Source organism: Tenrec ecaudatus, chromosome 16 (genome assembly GCF_050624435.1).
Source record: "Tenrec ecaudatus isolate mTenEca1 chromosome 16, mTenEca1.hap1, whole genome shotgun sequence".
In the NCBI taxonomy this organism is placed as follows: domain Eukaryota; kingdom Metazoa; phylum Chordata; class Mammalia; order Afrosoricida; family Tenrecidae; genus Tenrec; species Tenrec ecaudatus.
This window is the reverse complement of record NC_134545.1, coordinates 103,072,021-103,094,321: the sequence shown is the minus strand read 5'-3', so window position 1 is coordinate 103,094,321 and position 22,301 is coordinate 103,072,021. Positions and strand designations below refer to the sequence as shown.

At 49.0% G+C, this 22,301-nt stretch overlaps 1 protein-coding gene across 3 annotated transcripts in view; it reads right to left on the bottom strand.

Moving 5' to 3' along the window:
- INPP5F (inositol polyphosphate-5-phosphatase F) overlaps positions 1 to 22,301 on the bottom strand; it is a 100,662-nt gene that overhangs the window by 6,513 nt on the left and 71,848 nt on the right. For 2 of the 3 annotated variants that reach the window (XM_075534505.1, XM_075534504.1), the window contains exons 10-17: positions 21,597 to 21,721; positions 20,497 to 20,574; positions 19,504 to 19,624; positions 17,880 to 18,008; positions 15,190 to 15,307; positions 11,640 to 11,838; positions 1,386 to 1,457; positions 842 to 915 (exon numbers count right to left, since the gene is read on the bottom strand). In XM_075534505.1, the coding sequence (XP_075390620.1) occupies positions 842 to 915; positions 1,386 to 1,457; positions 11,640 to 11,838; positions 15,190 to 15,307; positions 17,880 to 18,008; positions 19,504 to 19,624; positions 20,497 to 20,574; positions 21,597 to 21,721 (916 nt within the window). Of the gene's footprint in view, positions 1 to 841; positions 916 to 1,381; positions 1,458 to 11,639; positions 11,839 to 15,189; positions 15,308 to 17,879; positions 18,009 to 19,503; positions 19,625 to 20,496; positions 20,575 to 21,596; positions 21,722 to 22,301 lie in introns of all 3 variants that reach the window. The other variant, XR_012780425.1, reaches the window with a different exon arrangement.

Here is a 22,301-nt window from a genome sequence, read left to right as displayed (position 1 = left end):
CTCTTCTTCAATCTCCAAGTCTTCAAGTGTTTTGATCCTTGGGTTCATCATCAGTACCTGAGTAATAAGCGGGTTATAGGTATTATGAGCCTATATCCACTACTAGTTTATAAAACACAAAGTCCCAGAGGGTGGGGTAGAAAGGGGGAGTGGATGACAAGGATCTACATGTAACCTCGGCCCTGGAGGATGGACAACAGTAAAGTAGGTGAAGGGAGACGTTGGACAGTGTAACACATGAAAAAATAATCATTTGTAAATTATCAAGGGTTCATGAGGGAGGGGGAAGCAAGGAGGGAGAGGAAAAAATGAACTGAAACCAAAGACTCAAGCAGAAAGCAAATGTTTTGAGAATGTTGAAGGCAAAAAATGTACAAGTGTGCTTTACACAATGGATGGATGTATGATTGTGATAAGAGGTGTACGAACCTCCAATAAATTGATTTATAAAGAAAATAAAAAGAAGCAGTAAAGGAAGAACCTTTGACCTTGACGAAGATAAAATAGAGTAAATATTTTTAAATTTTTTAATTAAAAAATAAAAAACAAAGTCAAATAGACTACTGAGCATCTCTACTTCTAATAAGATCTCATATCAGTTGCTTAAATAATTTGATCATCTCTTTAAAAAAACCCAACATTTTCTTCTTTGACTTGGATACCCAAAACTATGCGATGCCATTGAGTTATTTCCACTCACTGTGACCCGGTCACAGTGCATCTGTAAAGAAGCAGATTGCCACACCTTCCTCTCGCAGGGCGGCTGGTGGGTTGGACTGGCCCAAACTTAGTAGCTGAGTGCTTAACCACTGCGCCACTAGGGCAGCACACTAAAAATTACCTATTTCTATTTTTTCCAGGTCTTCCAGACTTAGTCGCTGATACTGGTTTACTTTATCAACTTCATCGTCGTAACTAGACAGAGCGGGAGGAGAAAGGATTAAAATCAAAAGCACAATTGTGTGAGCTACATAGTTACAAATTACTGTTAACAGAGCCAAAGCTGCCACGCACCACACATCCTGCAGTTGTTAAAGAATTAAGTACCTTAGAGAGATTCAAAACTGGATGACTCAACATCCTGAGTGGCTCAATGGCTACATAAAAATCAGCTTCATCAATTACAGGGCAAAACTCAGTGCAGTTTCCTAAACAACAAATAGCTGAGAGAAAAATCAGAACTCAGCCCCCCCCCACCCGTAGATACACAAGGCTGCATGAGCTCAGGGATAGTAACTCCAAATCACATTTTCAAATGACTAAGGGTCAAAGAGTCATTTAACAGAGCAGCTAAAAGGCTTCCATGAGGTTTCATAAGGCAGCAAGCGTAGCCTCCAAAGGACACTCAGGGTTTACAAAGGGTTGAATATGAAAAGCCAACCTACTATGCGATGTAATACGCCATGTTGGACAGCAGAAGCAACACTTCGACATCCCGATGAGTGGCGTCGGTGAGACTAAACAAACAAGACACGGGATTACACATTGTCACCTCCATCAGTACCTACTCTAAAGCCATTTATGCCTCCCCTCGCCCCCCCAAAATTGGTGGGGGGTGTGGAAACAGAAGGATTTCTCCCAAGTTGTCTCCCCCAAATATATGCCAAACTTAGCTGCGTGCGAATGACTATACACTTGGAGGTCATCGGGAGATCAAGGGTCATTCTTCCTAAGAGCTATCAGTCATCTAGACCAAGCAGACACCACTGTTTATCCCACAAGTAGGACCCACTCCCTTCTGATAACGATAGTAGTTGTCTTTTTCCTTGTAGGAGACCCCAAAGAGGTCAAACCAGCCCTAGGATGACCAAGGTTAGGCTGCCATCATGAATCTAGGGTCCGCCCATCTTGTCACATGTATATCCCTAGACCTTCCCATTCCTATGGGTACACCCCTAGCTCATTCCCTTCCTGTCACCCTTGTGCCTATCATACATCCCCTTCCTACAATGTGTATGCCTGTTGTACTACCCCTTCCTGTGACATGTGGTGACCTGCAATGACGCCCCCCTAAGAGATAGAATGCTTGGTTAGCAGTGAGGGGGTCTCTCCAGCCTCGTGCTCGATCTCCAACCTCCTGCCTGGTCCTCGAGCCTCCTGGAGGGTCTCCACCCCACCTCCCCTCGGACCACGCACGCACGCTGTGCGCGGACCTGGCTGGTAAGAGCACGGCCATCCAGGAGGTGAGCGTGCCACTGTGAATTGTGTCTGACTCCATTATTTGACTCTCTTAGCTCTCATGCTCTCGATGACGTTAATATAATTTGTATTTATCTCAACCATACAATTGTGCTTACTGAACCCGTGATTAGTGGTGGGGGGCTGGCACCCCAACTCATACCACAGGGGGCTAGGGGGATATGGGATGACGGTGAAACATTCTATTTAGTTTAAATGTCCTATCAACTCCCCCACCTGGAAGTTTAAAAGGACCAAGATGTGGGAGGGGAAAAGGCCGCTTGTGGAGGGGGAGAAATGAGGGATAGTGAGATGGAAATTAGGGAGAAGGGTGGGTTTGGGGAAGAAGGAACAGAAAGGGCAGGGCTGAGAAGGGAGGAGCAACTAGAAAGCGATCTCATGTCTAAACCTTCGGAATCATGTTGCCTATGGAGGCTCTTCGCGCAGGAAGAATGCGTCTTGTCAGATTTCTGCCCTGGTGCTACTGAAGAGCCTACGTGGAACCCGCCCAAGCCGCTTTCTCAATGAGGAGTCTGTACTCAGACTCCATTTTGCCCCGTTTGTAGGTACTGTAAAAGCCAGGAACCCTGAGCTAGATGGCTGCTCGTTTATCTTCAGGTCTTTAAGGCTTCCGGTGCTATATCTTTTGGGAGCTGGGCACTATCAGCTTTCTTCACCACATTTGCTTGTGCGCCCATTGTCATCAGAGATCTTCAGGCAGGTGAGCATCTCAGACTGCCGAATTGTTACAACAAAGTGTTCTTGTGTTGAGGGAGTACTGGAGCAGAGGCCGACCATCTGTTTCCTTAATACTAAACCTATAAATATATTACATACTGCATATACACGGGTCAGTGGTACCCCAGGGAGGTATAATATCTTGCTGCCCCACCCCCACCCCCGTGAGGTAACTGGACAAGCGCTCGTTTCTCTGCTGTTCATTCAAAGCCCCGCTGACACTGCAGGGCTTTGAATGTTTGTTTACTCACATCTAACCAATCAGAGCTGTCCTATGATGTGTCTCTGAATAAGCCTTTTAAAGACCATGTGCGAAGGATGTGGCATGAATGGATGTCATCTGGTCAAGCCCAACTAACAAAAGGAAGAAATCTCATGAAGCCTGACATAGAGTTAATAGCAAAGTGGGTTCGAGATGCATGGGAAGACATTCCAGAAGACATGGTGTGACGTGCCTTCCAGAAATGTAGTATTAGTCATGCTATGGATGGCAGTGAAGACTGTGCTTTGTATGAAAATGACAGCAGTGATGGTGATGACGGCGATCTCAGGACAGCGTCTATGATGACCTCACACCAGCTGAAGCTCTGCATTGGGATACGGATGATGATGAGGAATCCAGTTTTGAAGGATTCTAACTCTTTACATTTTAGTTTGGTTGCTGATTGAGCTCAGGGAATAGTACTCTTAAGGTATCATTGTTGATACCTTATTGTTTTTGTTGAACCTATTTTCCACTTACTGTGCTGGTTTACTAATGTTAAATGACTTGTCCTTTTTAAAAATGTTTTATTAGGGGCTCATACAACTCTTACCACAATCCATACTTACATCAGTTGTGCAAAGCACATCTGTACATTCATTGCCCTCATCATTTTCAAAGCATTTGCTCTCCACTTAAGCCCTTGGCATCAGGTCCTCTTTTATTCCCCTCCCTCCCTGGCTGCCCCCTCCCTCATGAGCCCTTGATAATCTACAATTCATTATTTTGTCATATCTTGCCCTGTCCGACGTCTTCCTTCACCCCCTTTTCTGTTGCCCACCCCCCAGGGAGGTCACGTGTAGATCCTTGTAATCGGTTCCCTCTTTCCATCTCCTCCCCTAGACCCCTCTGCAAGGGGATCTCCAGTGGACTTGTCCTTTATGTTTTTTATTTAAAATAAATATTTAAATACATTACCCCACTGATGTCTCAATTTTTAGTAATTTTATTTTCATTTGTTTCGATTATTGAAACTCACCAATAACTTGCATTTTCCACCCTAGGCTGTACTCGAGTCAATCAGTTTTTCTGGTTTCCCAGGTAATAATTAGGTACCTCAGCTTATACTCTGGTCGGCTTACATTCGAGTGTATATGGTAGATCTATTCCCTTGTCATATGTAAATATATTTACATCTTTAAATATCTGTATTTCAATCTCTATGACTATCCTTTGCCTCCTTGTTCTTTCCTCTGTTTCTTTGTACTTTTCTCTTATCCCACTATCATGGTCTGTCTTCATTTGTATTTTAGGAATTCCTCTTGGTTACATTGCCCGTGATCCAGCCCTACCAGACCTCCCACACCCTCCTTGAGACTGATTTTGGACCACTTGTTATTCCCTTGTCCCTGGGCTTGTTAACACCCTCTTCCTTTCCTCTGTCACCCCTCCCCCCATGTCCCCCCAGAACTGTCATCCCGTTGTTTTCTCTTCTGGCTTGTTTATGCCGCCTTTCCCTTCCAGGTAGACATGCTATGTACTATCACAAGATTGAGTACACGAAGCAACAAGAGAGAGTAAAACAATAGCGACAACCACAACAACACACACATGCATACACACATGAACATGTAAATAGTTCAGGGTCTGTTTGTTTTCCTTCACAGGTGCTTTCCAGTCAAGTCTGATGGGGTGCCATGCCCTGGCACTGCCTCTATCCCTGGGGACTTCATTGCTCTGCTTCCCCCTGAGACAACAAAACGCACATGGAAGAGCACACTGGACTGTCCCGACTTGATCGTTGAGGAAAAAGTGGGTGCATAAACAAAAGCTGCGAACAAAGCTGATGTTGCCAGGCTACCAAATGATATAGCATCAGGGGTATTAAAGGCTTGAAGACAATCAGGCAGCCATCTAGCTAAGAAACAACAAAGTCCCCAATGTGAATGCTGAAGACAAAGCGGGTGCATGGGCAAGTGAGGTGAAGAAAGCTGATGGTGTCCAATTGTCAAAAAATATAGAATCTGGGGCCCCATAGGCTGGAAGATAAACAAGGGGCATTTAAATGAAAAACAACAAAGCTCACATGGAAAATGCACACCAGCCTGTGAGATGACAAGGCATCGAAGAGATCAGGTGTCAGGCAAAAAAAAAATAATAATAAAAATCATAGCATTGTGAATAAGGGGGAGTGCAAAGTGGGGACCCCAGGCCCATTTGGGGGAAATTGGACATCCCCTTGCAGAAGAGCTGTAGGGAGGTGACAAACCAGTCAGAGTGCAGTGTAGCAACAATGAAACATACAATTTTCCTCTAGTTCTTGAATGCTTCCTTCCCCCACTATCATGATTCCAATTCTACCTTACATAACGGCTGGATCAGGAGATGTACACTGGCATGGATAGAACTGGAAATAAACGGGGAATCCAGGACAGCTGAGCCCCTCAGGAACAGTGATGAGAGTGACGTTATCAGGAAGGTGGAGGGAGGGTGAGGGAGAAACCGGAAACAGATGACAAGCTCTACATGTAACCTCCTCCCTGGAGGACGGACAACGGAGAACTGGTGAGGGAGACGTCAGATGACGTAAGATATGAGAAAATAATTATTTATAAATGATCAAGGGTTGGGGGGAGGAGGAGGAGGAGGAGCAGGGAGGGAGGGGGAAATGAGCTGATACCAAGGGCTCAAGTAGAAAGCTGATGTTTTGAGAATGATGATGGCAACATATGTACGAATGTGCTGGACACAATGATGTATGTACGGATTGTGAAAAGAGTTGGATGAGCCCCTAATAAAATGATTAATAAAAATAAAAACCAGGAGCCGGAGTGCGGGTGAGAAATCTGACAGGCGCTGACAGCAATGGAGGCAGCAAGTGTATGGAAATGACTGGCGCTGGCGTTCCTGGGGGCCGCGTTCAGTGCCAACGCCAGACCACCTTGGCAACGCAGCAGAGACTCACCTGTGTGCTGCTTTGCTCAAATCCCCATGGCCGGCAGGGCCTTTCTGCCGCAGGATTTCAAACCTCTCTGCGAGGTCTGAATCAAAGGCGGGCTGCTCACTGCGGAGAGGCTACGATTCAAACCTACCAGCCACCGCAAGGTAGGACAATGAGGCTCCCTGCTTCTGGAAAGATGTGCAGCCTCGGAAACCAGCCAGACACAGGGATACGACGAGCCGGAGCCTTATCAGAAAGCTCCGGCACACAAAGGGCCAGGGGCTGCGGATGGCTACTTGCAGAGGAAAAGGAAGGAATGAAGTCACCGTCTCCCGGGGACCGCAGCACCGGGCTGCCGCAGCCCCAGCCTCCACGCGGAATACCGGGCGCCCTCAGTGCTGATCCAGGAGGGCAGTCCCAGGGCACTGCTGGGCATCGCCAGGGTGCGTCGGCCCACGAGAGTCAGCCTGGGATTCTAAGCAGCGCAGGGACTGCGCAGGGATGCGCCATGGGCGGCGGTCCACTGCGGTGGGCGCCATACTTGTCCCCACTCAGAACATCGCAACACGGCTGCACCAAGCCACAAAAGAACGCACGCACACACACATCCCACCCCCACCCCTCTTTGGGTGCAAAAATAAAGAAATTCTACGCTTACGGACAACTTCGCCTCGGTTCTCGGTGGGCTAAGCACATCGGTGAAAAACACAAGTCTCCAACGCAAAGCAACGGCCAGAACAGGCGTCGGAAAAGCCGCCTCCCCCCGCCCCGGTCACTGATACCGCAACGACAGCACACAGATGCCCCCTCCCCATTTAAAACAAAACGACTCCTTTAGTAAGAACACGACCAAGAAATGCAAAAGACGACACCCACATCTCCCCCCCACCCCGTCTCCCACCCACCCCGTCTCCCCCCCACCCCCGTCTCCCCCCCTACCCCATCTCCCACCCTACCCCGTCTCCCCCCCTACCCCGTCTCCCACCCTACCCCGTCTCCCCCCCCAACCCCGTCTCCCCCCACCCCGCAGACTGCAGCTGTTCTAATTATTCCTGCCTCCCCCCCACTGGGGCAAGCCATCCTTCCACACGATGAAAACAAATATGCCCAATAAAACGTGGAGGCCCACGATCGTCATGTAAAATGCACTGTCTTCCGGAGTCAGAAGCGTGAAGCTTTGGAAAAGGAGCAATTTGCAGGCAAAAACTTTGACTATGAGCCCCGCAAAAAGGAGGAAAAGCTTAAAAGCCGTGGCTATCGCGCTCGCCGAGTGGGTCTCCGCAGCGGGGCGCGGCGCGGGGCGGTGGAAACGAGCCATGGTCAGTCAGTCAGTCCGTCCGTCTGCTCCTCCAGGTCTCCCAGCTCAGGAAGATGCCCACACCCTGCCTCGCGCCTGCAGCAATGCGGTAAGTGGGAGGTGGGTCACGCCTAGGTGACTCGGTTTCCGGCTTCACTTCCGGCCGCAGTGGGCGGCCAGTGCGCATGCGCAGCCCACCTGTCGCAGCCTGCATCCGGTGCACTGCGGTGGACGCAGTCCCCAGACCCGTGACTCTGCGGGGTGCAGTGCCAGGGTGACCAGTACTGGAGAAACGTAGATGCCAACTGACAAGTCTGATCACCCCTGGGGAAATGCCGTTCAGAATGGTTTCCTGTGAAACCTGTCTCTCTTGTTACATTGTCTGGGGTCCTGTCATCATTATGAAACCTGTTTGGTTTTTTTTTTTTGGTCATGCGGTTTCAGGTCTATAATTTGCTTGATTTCCACTGAATTTCGAAACAATTTTGAGCCAGCAGAGCCCACTATTTCCTTCTGTCTCCCGCTTTGGGATAAATGGAGAGTTTCTCGAATCAATCTGGTCCGTGTCTGGTGAAACAGCGACAGGGAGTCTGGGACCCTGATTCCCAGCATGGTGAAGGAATGTGCAGAAGACAATGGCTTGCGGTCTCTGCTTCCCGGATTAAAGGAAAGTGCGTCAGCGAGCAGAAGGGCAGCACAGCTCTGTTTGTTTGTTTGTCTGTCAGACAAAAACAACTTGCAAATTTAATTTTTTCATGCAGTAAAAATCCAGCCACTTCCAGCTTTAATTCAAGATTGGACAAGTACAGTCTTCTCTTGGTTAACTCTGCGTTACATTCAAAGTGGCTGCTTAACTGATCTCATGCAACAGTCTCTTCCATCAGATTGAGAGCTGACAGTGACTAAGGACTCTTTCCACCGGGACTGGAACTGTGAAAAACCACACTCCTGTCAGAGGTGTAACAGGTTCTAATCACGTCATCCTTACTTGCACTTCATGGGGTTAGTCTTTGGGTTTAACCCTTCTAAAACATCTAAACATCTGTGCTTCAGTCTCTTTTGTGACTTTAATTTGATTTCCTTGATAACTCTTTGTACTGTATACCTATGTTTTTAGTTCTTTTGGGTATCCTCAGTTGTAAACTTCCTTTTCAAATTGCTTTGCCTGTTTTCCTGTGGTGTGGTCTGACTCGCTGGGTACCACCGAGTCTGCTTGATTAACCCTGTCCAACAGAGCTCGGCACTCCCAGGTCCTGCACTGACCTCACAATACTTAGGGTGGGGCGCCCAGTATTACATCAGTCCCTTTGTCAGGCCACCTCCTTGAGGGTCTTCCTCCTCTTCAAGACCCTCTCCCAAGCATACTGTCCTTCTCCAGGGACCGGTCTCTCCTGATAACGTGTCCAAACTACATGAGACAAAGTACTACCATCTTTGCTTCTAGGGAGCATGCGGGCTGTGTTTCTTTGAAAACAAGTCAGTTTGTGACGCTGGCAGTCCATGGAACTTCAGTATCATCCCCAACATCCTAATGCAGACGTATCAGTTCTCTCCCAGTCTTCTTTATTCGGTGGTCTTTTGCCCTGGTATATACAACATTCAGTGACCTTGCAGGCCGGAGAAGAACTGCTCCCCGTAGGGTTTGCAAATCTTTCCCCATCTGTCATTCCTGAAGCAGCTGGCAGGCTTGAACTACTGACCATTTAGTTCACGGTTGAGTGCTTAGCCACTGCACCACCAGGGTCCCTTGTGAAGTCAGTTTTCACCTGCAAATTACTCCTTTAAAAAAAATTGCCTTCGACGCCACCTCCTAATGACCCTGTAGGACAGAGAGCAACTGCCCCAGAGGGTCCCAGGCTGTGGTCCTCCCAACAGTGGACTGCCACAGCTGTCTGTCTCCAGCAGAGCAGCAGGGAGTCCACACCTGCGACATTCTAGTTAGCGACTGAGCACGCAGCCAGGGTGCCGTGAGAGTCACAGCATCTGGGTGGGAATCCACCGTCGGAGGGAGGCTTTGCTTCCTGCTCTGTGTCTTTGAAGGAATATCCTTCATTCTAATGGGACTCCATTCTTTCCCTTGTGATCGCCAAGAAATTGTCACTTCTCATAGAAAACTGTTCTTCAAGCTGTCGGCCCAAATCTCTGTTCCTGGATTTAGAGCTGACTTCCAGTTGGCATAGATTTTTTTTATTATGAAATACTTCTATCGGGGGCTCTTACATCTCATCACAATCCACACATTCAGCCACTATGTCAAGCACATTTGCACATATGCTGCCATCATCATTTTCAAAGCATTCTCTTCCCACTTGAGCTCCCTATTTGGCATAGCTGCTTTTGAAGAACTGTTTGGCAGCTGAGGACGTCAGTAACAGATCTAGGGATCTAACCACCAAGTAGACATTCCTGTCCTTTGGCACAATACCGCACCACAGACTTATCTCGTCCCAGAGAACCCCTGCGCCAGAAATAAGCCTACATGTTTTTGTGCATCAGGCCTTCAATGCAAGAGGTTTCTGACTCTTTATAAGCCGGCTTCTCCAAATTTTGTTGCATTCTTTAAACAGCATAGCTGTACACACATCACATTTTCCCCACACCTCTTAACCGGGTTACACAGAGGTGCTAACCGCAAGGTCAGCAGTTCAAAACCACCAGCCGCTCTGAAGGAGGAACATGAGGCTTTCTACTACTAGAAAGATGTACTGCCTCGGGCACCCATAGGGCCAGCTCTACTGTCCTGTAGGGTCAGCACAAGTTAGAATCGACCCGATGGCAGCGAGTTCAGTTATTTAACCAGGGCACCCAGTTTTTAGAAGGACAAGGTAGGGAATTAGTAATCAGATGTAACATGATCCTACAAAATAGTCCGCTTTAGAATTCAGTTCCCTGTTCTAATGATGGCAGAAACAAGAATCTGAACTAGCTGCTAAGTGAACGTAGCAGGGCGGCCAGAGGGCAGGGACCAGTGGTAGGAATCCCAGCACAGAGCAAGACAGGGCTTTTCCCTTGTCAGTAGAATCCAGCACAGAGGGAAGTGGAAGGCGGGAAAGACACGTTTGTTTTTTATTAATAGTGTCCAAAAGGGAAGGCATTCCCAATGCAGGGAGGAGGGGAGGGAGTAAAAGCACATGATTGCATCTGTAGCCAGCCCCCACGAATCAAGTGAACCTAGGCTCGGTCAGTATGAACTTTGGGGTGCACATGGATCTGTTAAGACTAGCTGGTGGCCACCTGCATATGCTCTTGTTCCCTTCCAGCCTCCTTGTTCTCTCTCCTGAAGAGAGTGACTAGAACGGGGTTGAGGAGAAAGGGGGGGGATGCGGAAGCCTCCAGTCCCTGCTGATAACAGAGGGCAGGTGATATTGATGACCATGACTCCTTTTGAAATGTGAAATCCAAAGTTAATATTACAGAGACACACTGTTTTCTGTGTGGAATAGTCAGTACTTCCCTTCCTTTGGTGCTGCATTAAGCCGAACTGCTGCAGTTTTTTAAAAAGAATTTTACCACCTCCGTCCCCCCCCCAAGAAAACTCCAACTTGAGGGGGGGTGGGGTAAGCATATGAGTTCAGAAATTTTCACCAAATGGTTTTAGAAGGACAGAAATTTTTGCTATGTATAGCCCTCGTGTCTTATTTCCAGAGCTTGCCGAATACACCCATCTGGAAAGTATGTGCTCAGAGCAAAACCAGCTGTGAGGCTGAAGTGACAGAAGGTTTACACCCCAAGAGGCTTCTTCTCATCACTACCCACCCTGGGTCCACACCTCCAGCTCAGCCGAGGTGCTGGGAAGATCTCCCGAGCCCCAGAGCGGGTTCTCAAATGTCTCTCCTCAAGAGACATGGGAACAGTCTGTCCATCATCACAACCAAAGGCCCATTTGAGACAGGGAAGTAAAGCGACAGTGACAAACTTAGGGCTACGTCCACAGTTGGAGAGGAGGGTGGACAAGAGGCAAAGGAGAGGAGCTGGGAGTAGGGATGGGCTCTGTCTCCCAGTGTTGAAGGTCAGATACAAAGCGCAGGCTAACGGATTCCCTTCTCTGTAACCACTACCGGGAAGTGCAGTTCACGGTCCCTCCAAGCAGTTTCAATGCTGTTCTTTCCGTTTTTCTTTACAATCGGATTCATCTTGAGTACGGAGTTTTTCAGTGGCCCCACTAGACTCATTCTCCTGCATTTGAAGAGTGCCACCCATCTGGTGGCCAGGCCAGTTTAGAGGCAGCTGCTGGCCTCAGGATGACAGCTCAGCAGGCTCCCGAAGTGGGTTGGTCAACTCACCTGGGATCGCAGTCAATGAGGGCCCAGCCCCCGTGAAACTTCTCGCCCTCGGGCAGCAGCAGCTTCATGTAACTCTGTAAGAGCTGGCTGATCAGCTCCTGGTGGCTCCTCTGGTTTGCCGTGTGCAAGGCCTCGTGCTCTTTCTCCTTGGTAAATATGGAATACAGATCCTCCGTGACGGGGATGCCTTGCATCAAGTCTACGGTGGGGTGTTAACAGCCATCATTATTCCCATTTACTGTTGTACTTCATAACAACAACAAAGCTCCAAACCATAAATATCTTAGAAGAAAACACAGGTGTAACATTCCATGACCTTGGCTTAGGCATCGTTCATTAAACACCACAAGCACCGCAACAAGAGAAACCCAGACCCTCCCCGCCCCCCACTCCACCCCACCCCCAAGGCAGGTGGCTCAGACACAAGGGGCAGCCAAACAGACAGACAGACAGAATCTGGGTCTCCTCAGGCATGTAGCTGATTTTCTAGATAACCCAACAGAAACAAGCTATCCTCTCTCCCTTCAGTAAACGACTAAAATCTAATTACCTGGCAATAGTCAATCCCTTACATGGGAGCCAAGTTTCATTACTTAAACTGGAGCCTTGGCTCTCAAGTCAATTTTGACTCGAGACATTTCGACCTTGACTGGAGAGCGCAGGCCTGCCCCCGAGGAGACAGACACCTCATCCTTCTCCAAGCAGGAGGGGTTAGAATCACCAAGCCCTCACCTGCGATACCGCCAGGCTTCCTCTACTTTGCATCAGACTTGTCAAATCCCTAACCAGTCCATTACCAGTGCGTGCTTGAGCGCGCGCGCACACACACACACAGCCCTATTCTTCAGTTGTGCTATGCAATCTAGTAAAAAGTAGGATTTTTAAAAGATTCTGAGGGTCCACAAGTCAGGTGTACGACTATTGGTAATAGCCTAAAACATTCTGCATTTAATCCTTCCAAGTAACACTTTCATGAAAATTAAATTTAACACATGCCAAGGCAATAAGTCTCGTGGGCAAGCAACCCTCTCTTACTTCTAAAAATGTGAAATATTGGTGAGGATCATCTCTGGGCCCAGATATTAAACCATGAATGCATCCATCTGCAGCCAGGATGTGTGCTACCCAGCATGCTGTTGCCGGGCTGGTTTGGGGCCATTGAGTGGTTCTGAGTCATCACACCCTACATACAACAGAACAACATACCTCCCGGCAGTGTGCTGCCCTTAGAACTGTTGGGTTTGAGCCCTATTGTTGTAGTCACGGTGTCAATCTTGTCTCCTTAACCAGTCCCTGCAAGAGGGCACCATGCTTGGTACAGAGAGGGTCAGTGCGAAGAGGAAGACCCCATTGACCCAGTGGCTGCAACACTAGGCAGACACTACAATTGCAAGGATGGTATAGGGCCTCTGGTAGCACAGTAGGTTGTGCATGTTGGATGACTAACTGCAAGGTCAGCAGTTCAAAACCACAAGGCACTTCTTGGGAGAAAGATGAGGCTTTCTATTCCCATACTCCCATACAGATTTATAGTCTTAGAAACCCAACCAAGGCAGTTCTACCCTGTCCTGTAGGGTCGCTGAGTCAGAATTTACTCATGGGCAATGGGTGAGTCCCCCTGACAACATGTCCAGAGTATGGGAGGTGAAGTCTTGCCATATTCCTTTCTCAGGTAAGGTTTGTTGGTTGTCTGGCAGCCTGTGGCCTCGTCAACATTCTTCACCAGCACCATCATCCAGATACACGGGTTCTGCAGCCTTCCTGAGTCTCCGTCCAGCTGCTACGTGCCTGTGAGATGACTGACAGCACCACAGCTGGGGTCAGATGCGCCTTAGCCCTCACAGGAACATCTGTGCTAACACTTTCAAGAGGGATTTTTGTGGATGTCTGTGACCAAGGAGATACATCGTTTGACCACTGACTGCTACTTCCAAGAGTGTTTACTTCCAAGTAAAACGACATCCGTGACAACATCAGTGTTCTCTCTCTGTCATGACGTTATCTGTTGGCCTGGTGGGGGAGCATCTGGCTTTCTTTACATCCATCCTGAACGCTGCAGTCGTCCACCTTCACCGTCAATGTGTCAGGTCCTCTTCACTTGCAGCAAACGAAGTTGAGTCATGTGCATGTTGCAGGTTGTTGGTGAGTCTCTGCCCAATCCCAATGGCGTGTTCTTCTTCATGAAGTCTGGCATGGTGAATCCTTGGCTCAGCATGCAGACTGAATTAGTATGGGGAAGGTCACAACCTGATGCACACCTTTCCTGATTTTTTTTAGAAATCATTTTTTTGGGACTCTTAGAGCTCTCATAACAATCCATACATCAATCGCATCAAGCACATTTGTACACATGCTGCCATCATTCTTTTCAAAACATTTTGTTTCCACTTGAGCCCTTGGTATCAACCCCCACCCTCATCCCCACGCCGATAAATTATTATTTTCATAACTTACACCACCCACTGTCTCCCTTACCCACATTTCTGTTTGTCCCCCTTGGGGGTGGGGTGGGGGTTATACATCGATCATTGCTATCAGTTCCCTTTCTCCCCCATATTCCCCCACCTGCCCCCTACCCTCATGGTATCGCTACTCCTGTCCTTGTTCCTGAGGGGGTTATCTGTCCTGGATTCCATGTGTCGAGAACTCTTATCTGGGGTCATGATAGTTTTGGGGTGGGGGGAAGCACTAAAGAACTAGAGAAAAGTTGCATGTTTCATCTGTGCTCTACTGTACTCTGACTGGCTCGTCCTTTCCTTGTGACCCTTCTGTGAGGGGATGTCCAATTGTCTATGGGTGGCCATTGGCTTTCCATTCTGACCCTTCTCATTTGCATTGATATGATTGTTTGTTTTGGGTCTCCTGATGCCTGTTACTCAATCCCCTCAACACACTGCGATCACACAGACTGGTGTGTTTCTTCCATGTGGGCTTTGTTGCTTCTCTGTTAGGTGGCTGCTTGTTTAATTTCAAGCCCTCAAGACCCCTGATGCTATATAAGAGCCCGGCACCATCAACTTTCTTCAATACATTTACTTATGCACCCATTTTGTCTTCAACAATCTTGTCGGGAAGGTGAGCATCACAGAATACCAGGTTATTAGAACAAAGTGTTCTTGCAGTGAGGGAGTACTGCCCAGTGTCTATCTGCTACCTTAATACTTAACCTATAAATATATGTGCCTTGCCTGATTTTAAAACCATCTTATTCCATCCCTCGCTAAATGGGAAAACACATGAAATATGGGGCTTCAGGTGGTGAGGCTTTCAGGTACTTTATTCCACACACCAGGACCCTCAACTCACCTGTCCTTTATGGGCAGTAAACAGACAAGTCTGTACAGGCATGGTGGGCTCTTTGTTGCTGCAGCCCCAAAGCCTCGCCAAACAGGAATCTAGTGACATGTGTATTTGCTTTGAGTAAGATGCTCATTATAGAAACAGAAGTGAATTACAAAACCTTCGAGTCCTATTTGAAGTCGGCTTCTATAAGACCTTAGTTTACAGAAAGTGTAAAGGATTTTAGGAAAGGGAGGTGTTTCTGCCTTACCTATGACAGCCTGCCGATAAGCATCCTTAAACCGGTTCAGATAATACCGATTTGCTGAGTTGACGCCATCTTTCATGACACCCGCCAACTTCCTTTCCCCGGTCCTTGTGAAGTCACCCTGTCAAGGAAAGAGTCACTGTGTCAATTTACCAAAATGCAAGAATGTGCCCAGATCAGCGGTGAGCTTTCTGCTCAGGACCAGAAGTCTACGGGCCCCTGCAACCTTCCTTAATTTCCAAGTGATGTCGTTCGTGAAGATGCTGCCCCGCATGTGACTGTGACCCATGTGTGGCAAATCATGAGCTGCGCTACCTGAGGCATCAAGTCTCTAGGCGGGGCGATCTGTTCGGGTAAAGCCTTTCCCAGGGGTCCTCGCAGCCTCTCTGGTGCACATGTGAAGACCCATCTCACATCATCAACACCGAAAACAACAGAAAGATGCTCAAGTCTCAAAGAGGACTAATGGTTAAAAACACAACATTCTGAGGCAGGAAAAGCCAGACCAGTTGCCTGGAATTTACAAGAGGGATTTATAGCACGAGCGTGCACATGTGCGTGCGTGTGTGTAGGCAGAGCTCGCCCACTCACACCTAGAGCTTGCCACTCCTTGCGGCACATTGCCGTTCCCTGGAGAATGATCCAATTAAGATGGAAAGGGTTTTGTTTCCTTTGCTTTTCCCAACAAAATTGCCAGAGCAAGTCCCAGAGGGGCGGCACGGCACCTGTAATCGAAGGTCAGGAAGGCACCTTGTCTCTCGTCTCATCCCAACAGCGTTCTTTCTATACAAGGCAATCTTAGAAAGAAGCCTTGTGCTAAAGCCGACGATTCATTAGGTCCATCACAGGCCATACTACACTGGGGGCCCCCAGCTTACAACATATCCAAGTTAACTTACAACCATCTGCTTTTTGTTTTCTTTTTTCTACCTGGTACAAGAAATCTGTGTTTGTATGTACAGTTTCCAACCATCAAAAACAAGTAAAGATCAAATCTATACAGACACTGATAATAAAAGGCAATCATGACCACACACAAATAGGCATTTACTTCAGAATGCATGGACTGGATGCACTGCATCTGCTCCAGGAGAGGGCACCGGGGGTTCAGTGTCAGGGTGCTGTCTCTAGGTGGGAGACACAGCCCTCTCAGTGGGCGGCTGCCTGTCAGCTGTGACACCGAACACGTCCCAATAGAGCAGGTTCCAGACTGTCGGGTTAGGGAGAAAGTCCTGGCAATCTCCTTCCAAAGATCAACTACTGGATCACGACCGTCGGACCCACACCCTATCTTGGGGATGTCATAGGACCGGCCACCGGCCCTTTCAATTGTGTGTGGAGCTGTCATGGGTCGGGCTGACTTGACAGCAGCTACCAATATCAATCTAACAAGAAGAGAGCGATGGTTTCTAACTCTGAAGAAGCTTAAAACAAATGTATGAAAAGTATAACAAAGCCCGTGAAGGCCAGAAGCGTGGTAAGGTGGAAACCGCTCAGAGAAGGAAGCTCTAACCTTTCCCCACTAGTAGTGACAGGAAGGTGGGAAGGCTGTACCCTGTGAAAGGCGGACACTGGGAGACCTGGAAAAACTGGGGTCACTGCCAATTCTCAGCAACTGCCCCTGAGGGTTTCTGAGACTGTTATGTTTTATGGGAGTAGAAATCTTCATCTTTCTCCTGCAAGAGTGGCTGCTGGTTTTGAACTGCTGGCCTTGTGGTTAGCAGCCCAACACATTACCCACTGTGCCAACAGGGCAGTCCCATGAAATTCTAGCTCCCCCAGGTTTTGTCGTCTTTCCCTTTAAACTATAACTTATCCAAGGACTGCTAAAGTTCACTTCCCTTAATTAATAAAGAGCTTCGGGGTCCTTATGACTTGACCAAGCAATGGACTATCTGGTACCTGTTGATCACATTAGGGCACAGCTGCTAGTTAAGAAAGTTCCCTAAATGAATTGTTACATTGAAAAAAATGAACATTCACCTAATTGGAACTAAGTCAACCATTCCCAGTGCCCAAGAGGAGGGAGAGGTTTAGCACCAGGGACGCTCTTTGGAGAGTTACTGCAAAGTTCTGGAGGATTAGCTCTTTATGGTCTCCAAAGTCTTTATCAATAACTACCGGAAAAATTAAAAACCTCTCGGGCATTTACTCTGTGCCAGGGACTATTCTAAAGCCCTTCACACCTTAACCTGTAATCCAGTGAGAGCCTTCTAAAGCACATAGGCCGACACCCCTAACTTAGAGAGGAGGAAGCAGGCCCAAGGGAGCTACGTCTCGGTCACAGAGGCGCTAGTGGACTCACCCAGGAGGCACCGCAGATGGGCAGCCAACGAAGAGGACACCCTTTGTTGTGTCTGAGCGGAGTTGCAGAAACCACCCGCTCTGCAAAGAATCCCAGATTGCCCTTGAGCAACTAGAAGCTCTGGCTTCATAAGGCCAGGGCAGACAGACCTGCCCCGCACAGCCTCACCTGTCCCTGAGGTCTCCGGATGGCTTGCTGCAGCCACCTGACCAGGGCCTTGTGGAAACATGTGCCCTTGCCTTAGTGGAAGATTCCAGAAAGGTATCAACGCTCAGTAGCCACCATCTACAGTACAGACTCGCAAAAGCAAATCCACTTTGAAACCTCCATCCCACAAACGGCGTCCCACAAAAGCACAGCCACTCTGCGTCTCACAGATGGCGTTTACCTTGAGCGCGGCCGTCCCGGCGTACTGCCTACTGATGGAGTCGCCATTATTGGCCCACATGATCTGGTAAATCCGATTGCACTTCCCTGGCAGCGGCTGCTCCGGGGGCATCACGCCGAGTTTTTTCAGCTGAAATGAACACACGGGAAGGTTAACTGCAGGGGAGCCCGGGCCCCACTGCCCCCAAACGCATGCCACAGGAAACGAAGCACAATCGGACACGAGTGAGAGCCGTGAAGATGAGCAGTGATGTCACCAGGTTTTTAAAAACACAGGTGCTGGCCAAAGACGGCTTCATGGATTACTATGGCTGAAGGAGACATTATGCTGTCTGGGCATCATTTTTACAGGATTACACTGTCTCGGCTACGAAGCAACACTAGGGAGCCCGGCAGCATAGTGGTTACGAGTGGGGCGGTTAATCACATGGTCAATCGTTTGAAGCCATCAGTCACTCGTTGGGTGAGAGATGGCTTTCTCCTCCTGGAAAGACGGACAGTTCTGGAAGCTCTACCCTGCCCTCCAGGGTCACTGTGAGTCAGCATGCGTGTGTTTTTATGATGTGTTTTCCTCAGCAGCAGTGTGTTTAATGAAATGAAGTATCACAAAAGCCGGAGACGATATGAATAGCAGCAGAGTAGTATGTGCTCAGGAAGCATCCACTCTGGGCCAAGGGCCTTTACATAAAGGGTCTCAGTTACGCCTTGCAAATGGACGCAGCAGGGACTCCTAGGGCGGAGGCGCCCAGGAAGGGGCTAGCTCTGAGGTGCCCAGCGACCAACAAGCCCACAGAGGGCAGTGCCGACTGCGGGGAGCCCCAGGGGAGGGGCTTGTCGCTTTTCTCCCCCTTGCCAGCTGGTCCCCCTTCAGCAGGCCCTCCTGGCAGTGTCTGAGGAGCAGATGTGTGGGACACAGAGAGCAGGCCCGGCATTCAGAAGAGAACACAGGAGGAGGTCACCTGGGGCCCCTGGGCGTGCTAAGTGTAGAGCGCTCAATGGTGGTCCGGTTCCGCCCAGAGGCTCCTTGGCAGGACCAGTACGGCAATCTGCACCCGGAAGGTTAGTTCCTTCAAAACCCTATGGGACGTCCCTCCTCTGCAGGCATGGGGTACCCCTGGACAGTCGACCAGACGGCAATGCAAACCAACCAGGACCTGGGCCCGTGTTCGGGAAGCGTGGGTGTGGAACCCAGGAAAACAGATGAATGGCTGTACAGGGGCCCCTACAGACACATCAGCACGGGGCTAGTGCTCTTGAACGAAGAACTCCAGAAAACGCCACGTGATTGGGCCTCTGTAGAAGCCTGAGCTTGCGGAGCGCTCGTGCAGGAAGCGTGTTTAATAACAAAGAGCGCCAGGGAGAATGTGGCGGTGGCGGTGACTGCACGACTCTTCTTCAGAGGGCCCAACTACCCACTGCACGGCGGTGCGGATACGCCGACACGACCGCTAAACTGAAAATACAGCATAAGGACGTATTCTTTCGGTGTTCTACTGGCCCAGACTTTAGCTGCTTTCCTTGACATGTGAGAAAAACAGATGACATTTAAAAGTGAGAGTTTCCCCTGCACAATGTGCCCCAGGGCACGCCTCCCCGAGCACCCACACCACAGGGCTCCCGGTCACCTGCTGCTCCATGACCACGCGTGCGATGGCGGCTTGGACCACGTTGGTGCGATCCAGGCAGTCCATGCAGTTCACCCGGAAGATCCCCTCTTGCTTACATATCACCCCATCATGATCCACCCTGTTCAACAACAGCACAGGGGAAGATGTTTCCCAGCGGGACACGCTACATAGCCACCGTGCTTCCCAGCAGGGCAGCAGCAGCTCTGAGAGGCTCAGAGGAAGATTATCGGATTGTGCCAGATATAACCATGTGCTTGTACGGATGTTAATGCTAAATCACACAATTAGTTGGCAAGGAATAGCTTACTCCCACGGTCAGAGGGTACACATGAAATGGAGAAAAAGGTTGTGATTTGCCCCAAATCTCATGACTACTAATAGGCAGAGCTGAGGCAAACTCAGGGTACTCTCTTCCAGACCCTAAAAACCCAAGACCCTCTTGTTGCCGCCATCTGAGCCCAGGCAGACTGACCTGAAGGACGAAACAGACTGCGTACCTTGACTTGTTCATTTCTCTAGTCACCTGTAGCCTCAAACCCAAACTCAAGGCTCCCTGCTCCTGTGATCCTCCTCTGGTTCCTCCGTCATCTGAGAACCAGATGAGGACCTCCTTCTCGGCCAATGCTGATGCCCCGGAAAACAGAGGGCAGCTCCCCTGGCTCCCCAGGCCTCACCTCCCATTTTAGGGACAGGGTAAAGGGAAAAGGTGAACCAGAGAGAGTAGGCAGCAGAGAGACACGTTGGCCCTCCAAGTACAGTCAGACAGCATTGCACTTCCTTCTGCTCAGCTACCTGACACCCTCTGCCTGCGGCAGGCGAGCTGAGCCTGACTAACACTCTCTTGGAAAGGAGACTGGGAACAGGGAAGCAAAACCAACACAGCGACCTTCCCAGCAGGGTGCCATTAGTGTCACCTCGCAGGTAGGTAGAAAACCCACACCTGACCTCGCAGAGCCCGAGCTGGTCCAACTGATGGCCCAGGACACCTACCAGCACCACTTCATGTCAAGGATGATGTCAGAGATGGCGTCTGTCAGCGTCTGCACGTTCTCAAACTTCATTCCTCGGCTGGCATCCATGCCAAGAGAAAGGAAGGTGCTTGATCATCATCACGGATTGCTAACAAGGTGGGGGGGGAGCAGCGAGGCTATTTGAAGCACCTGGTAAAACACTCAAGCAAATTCTGGCTAGAAGCCTGTGACGTGAGCACCAGGGGCTGAGAGGGAGGAAACGGAGCCCGTGTCTCTGAGAGAGGGCGCCGAGCCACCACTGAGACAGCCCTGCAGGAGTCATCTCCTAGGGGCCATGGCAGGGGATGTGGGAGGAGAGCACCTGGGGTGCTACCGGCGGCGGGGACAAGAGAGAACATGATCCAGGACGGACTGCGGGGTGACTGCACAGCTCTTCCTAACTGGGTGGAACTACTGGGTCAAGTGACTTGTGAATGAGAGGTCAATAAAATGATTTATTTTTTTTTAAAAAAAGGGATACATTGAAACATACTATCACAGATATCAGAAGCTTCTTTTTGGTTCCATCACTGCCCCCAAAATGTTGGAAAATTACCCCCAAGTTAAAGCCAGGATTATGACAAAAGAACTCTGCTGTCAAAATGAACCCGTTATTTTTTTTAATTAATTAATTTTTTTGTGGGGTGAATCCCAGTTCTAAGGCATGTGGGCAGTTCTAAGTGAGCAGCATGCTTGTTGTCACTGTCCAGAGCCAGCTCTATGGAGGCTGCCCCACTGGGCAGGAGGCGGCCCTGGCGACAGTGCGCCCACACTCCTCCGTGCGGACTCCAGCAGGGAGAAACCCTCCACAGGTACTTCAAGGGGGGCGGGCAGGGAAGAAGGGGGAAAGGAGAGTGAGTCTTCAAGTTTCTAGAACAGAAAGGCTGTCAAGATTCCAAGGGCCATGTATTCTTTTTAGCGGGTCAAAAGAAAGCCAGGATGTATTCTGTCTCTTTCTGCCCCTGAGGAGTGGAAGGCATTTCCCTTTCAGGAGACGGAGGAAAAGCTAAGGTCCCCGTCGCAGCATCTGCCACAAGCACTGGGGCTGAGGGAAACGGAGCTTTCTGGAAACCACCTTACCAGTGCTCGTGGAAATCAAAGGAAACGTAAGTGAGGCGGGAGTTGTTGAAGAGTAACACTTGCTTCAGGAACGCATCACCAATGACTTTCTCTCTTCCTGTCTGGTCCACCAAGTTAATAATAACCTGTGAGAATGGTGGGGTGGGGCGGAGAAAAGAAAGAAATTAAGTTTAATCAGATGGTAAGGTCTTAATGTGATTTTTAAAACGACCCACTTGGGATTGTGTTTCAGAGGCCTTTTATAGGTCTCAGAAACCCATCCATTCAGGTGTCCATCTCCTTCCCAATGAAAGTGAGTTTCCATCTGTTACACTCAGGTTGATGAGGACTGCTAACATCAACAGCATTGACAGCCTTCCTATTCATTAGCAATGACCCATTCAAACACACAGCGAAAAGAGATCCTTTATAATACCCAAACATGAAGAACTTCTAGAACTTACAAAGAAATGTGTAAGACTTAGATGTCCAACACTGTGCGATTCTGCTGAAATTGACAAAAGAAGACTGAAGAGATGGAGAGACGTGACATGTGGTTGAGGCCAGAGCAACTCCCAGCAGCCGCTCGGGAGAGTTCTTCTGCCACCTTTAATACTTGTCATCAAACTTCACCCACCTGCCTTTCAAGCTGAACGTTTTGGGGGCTTTGTTTGGGATCTTGTTGAATTTATATATTAATTAAACTAAGATTAAAACCTATTCAAC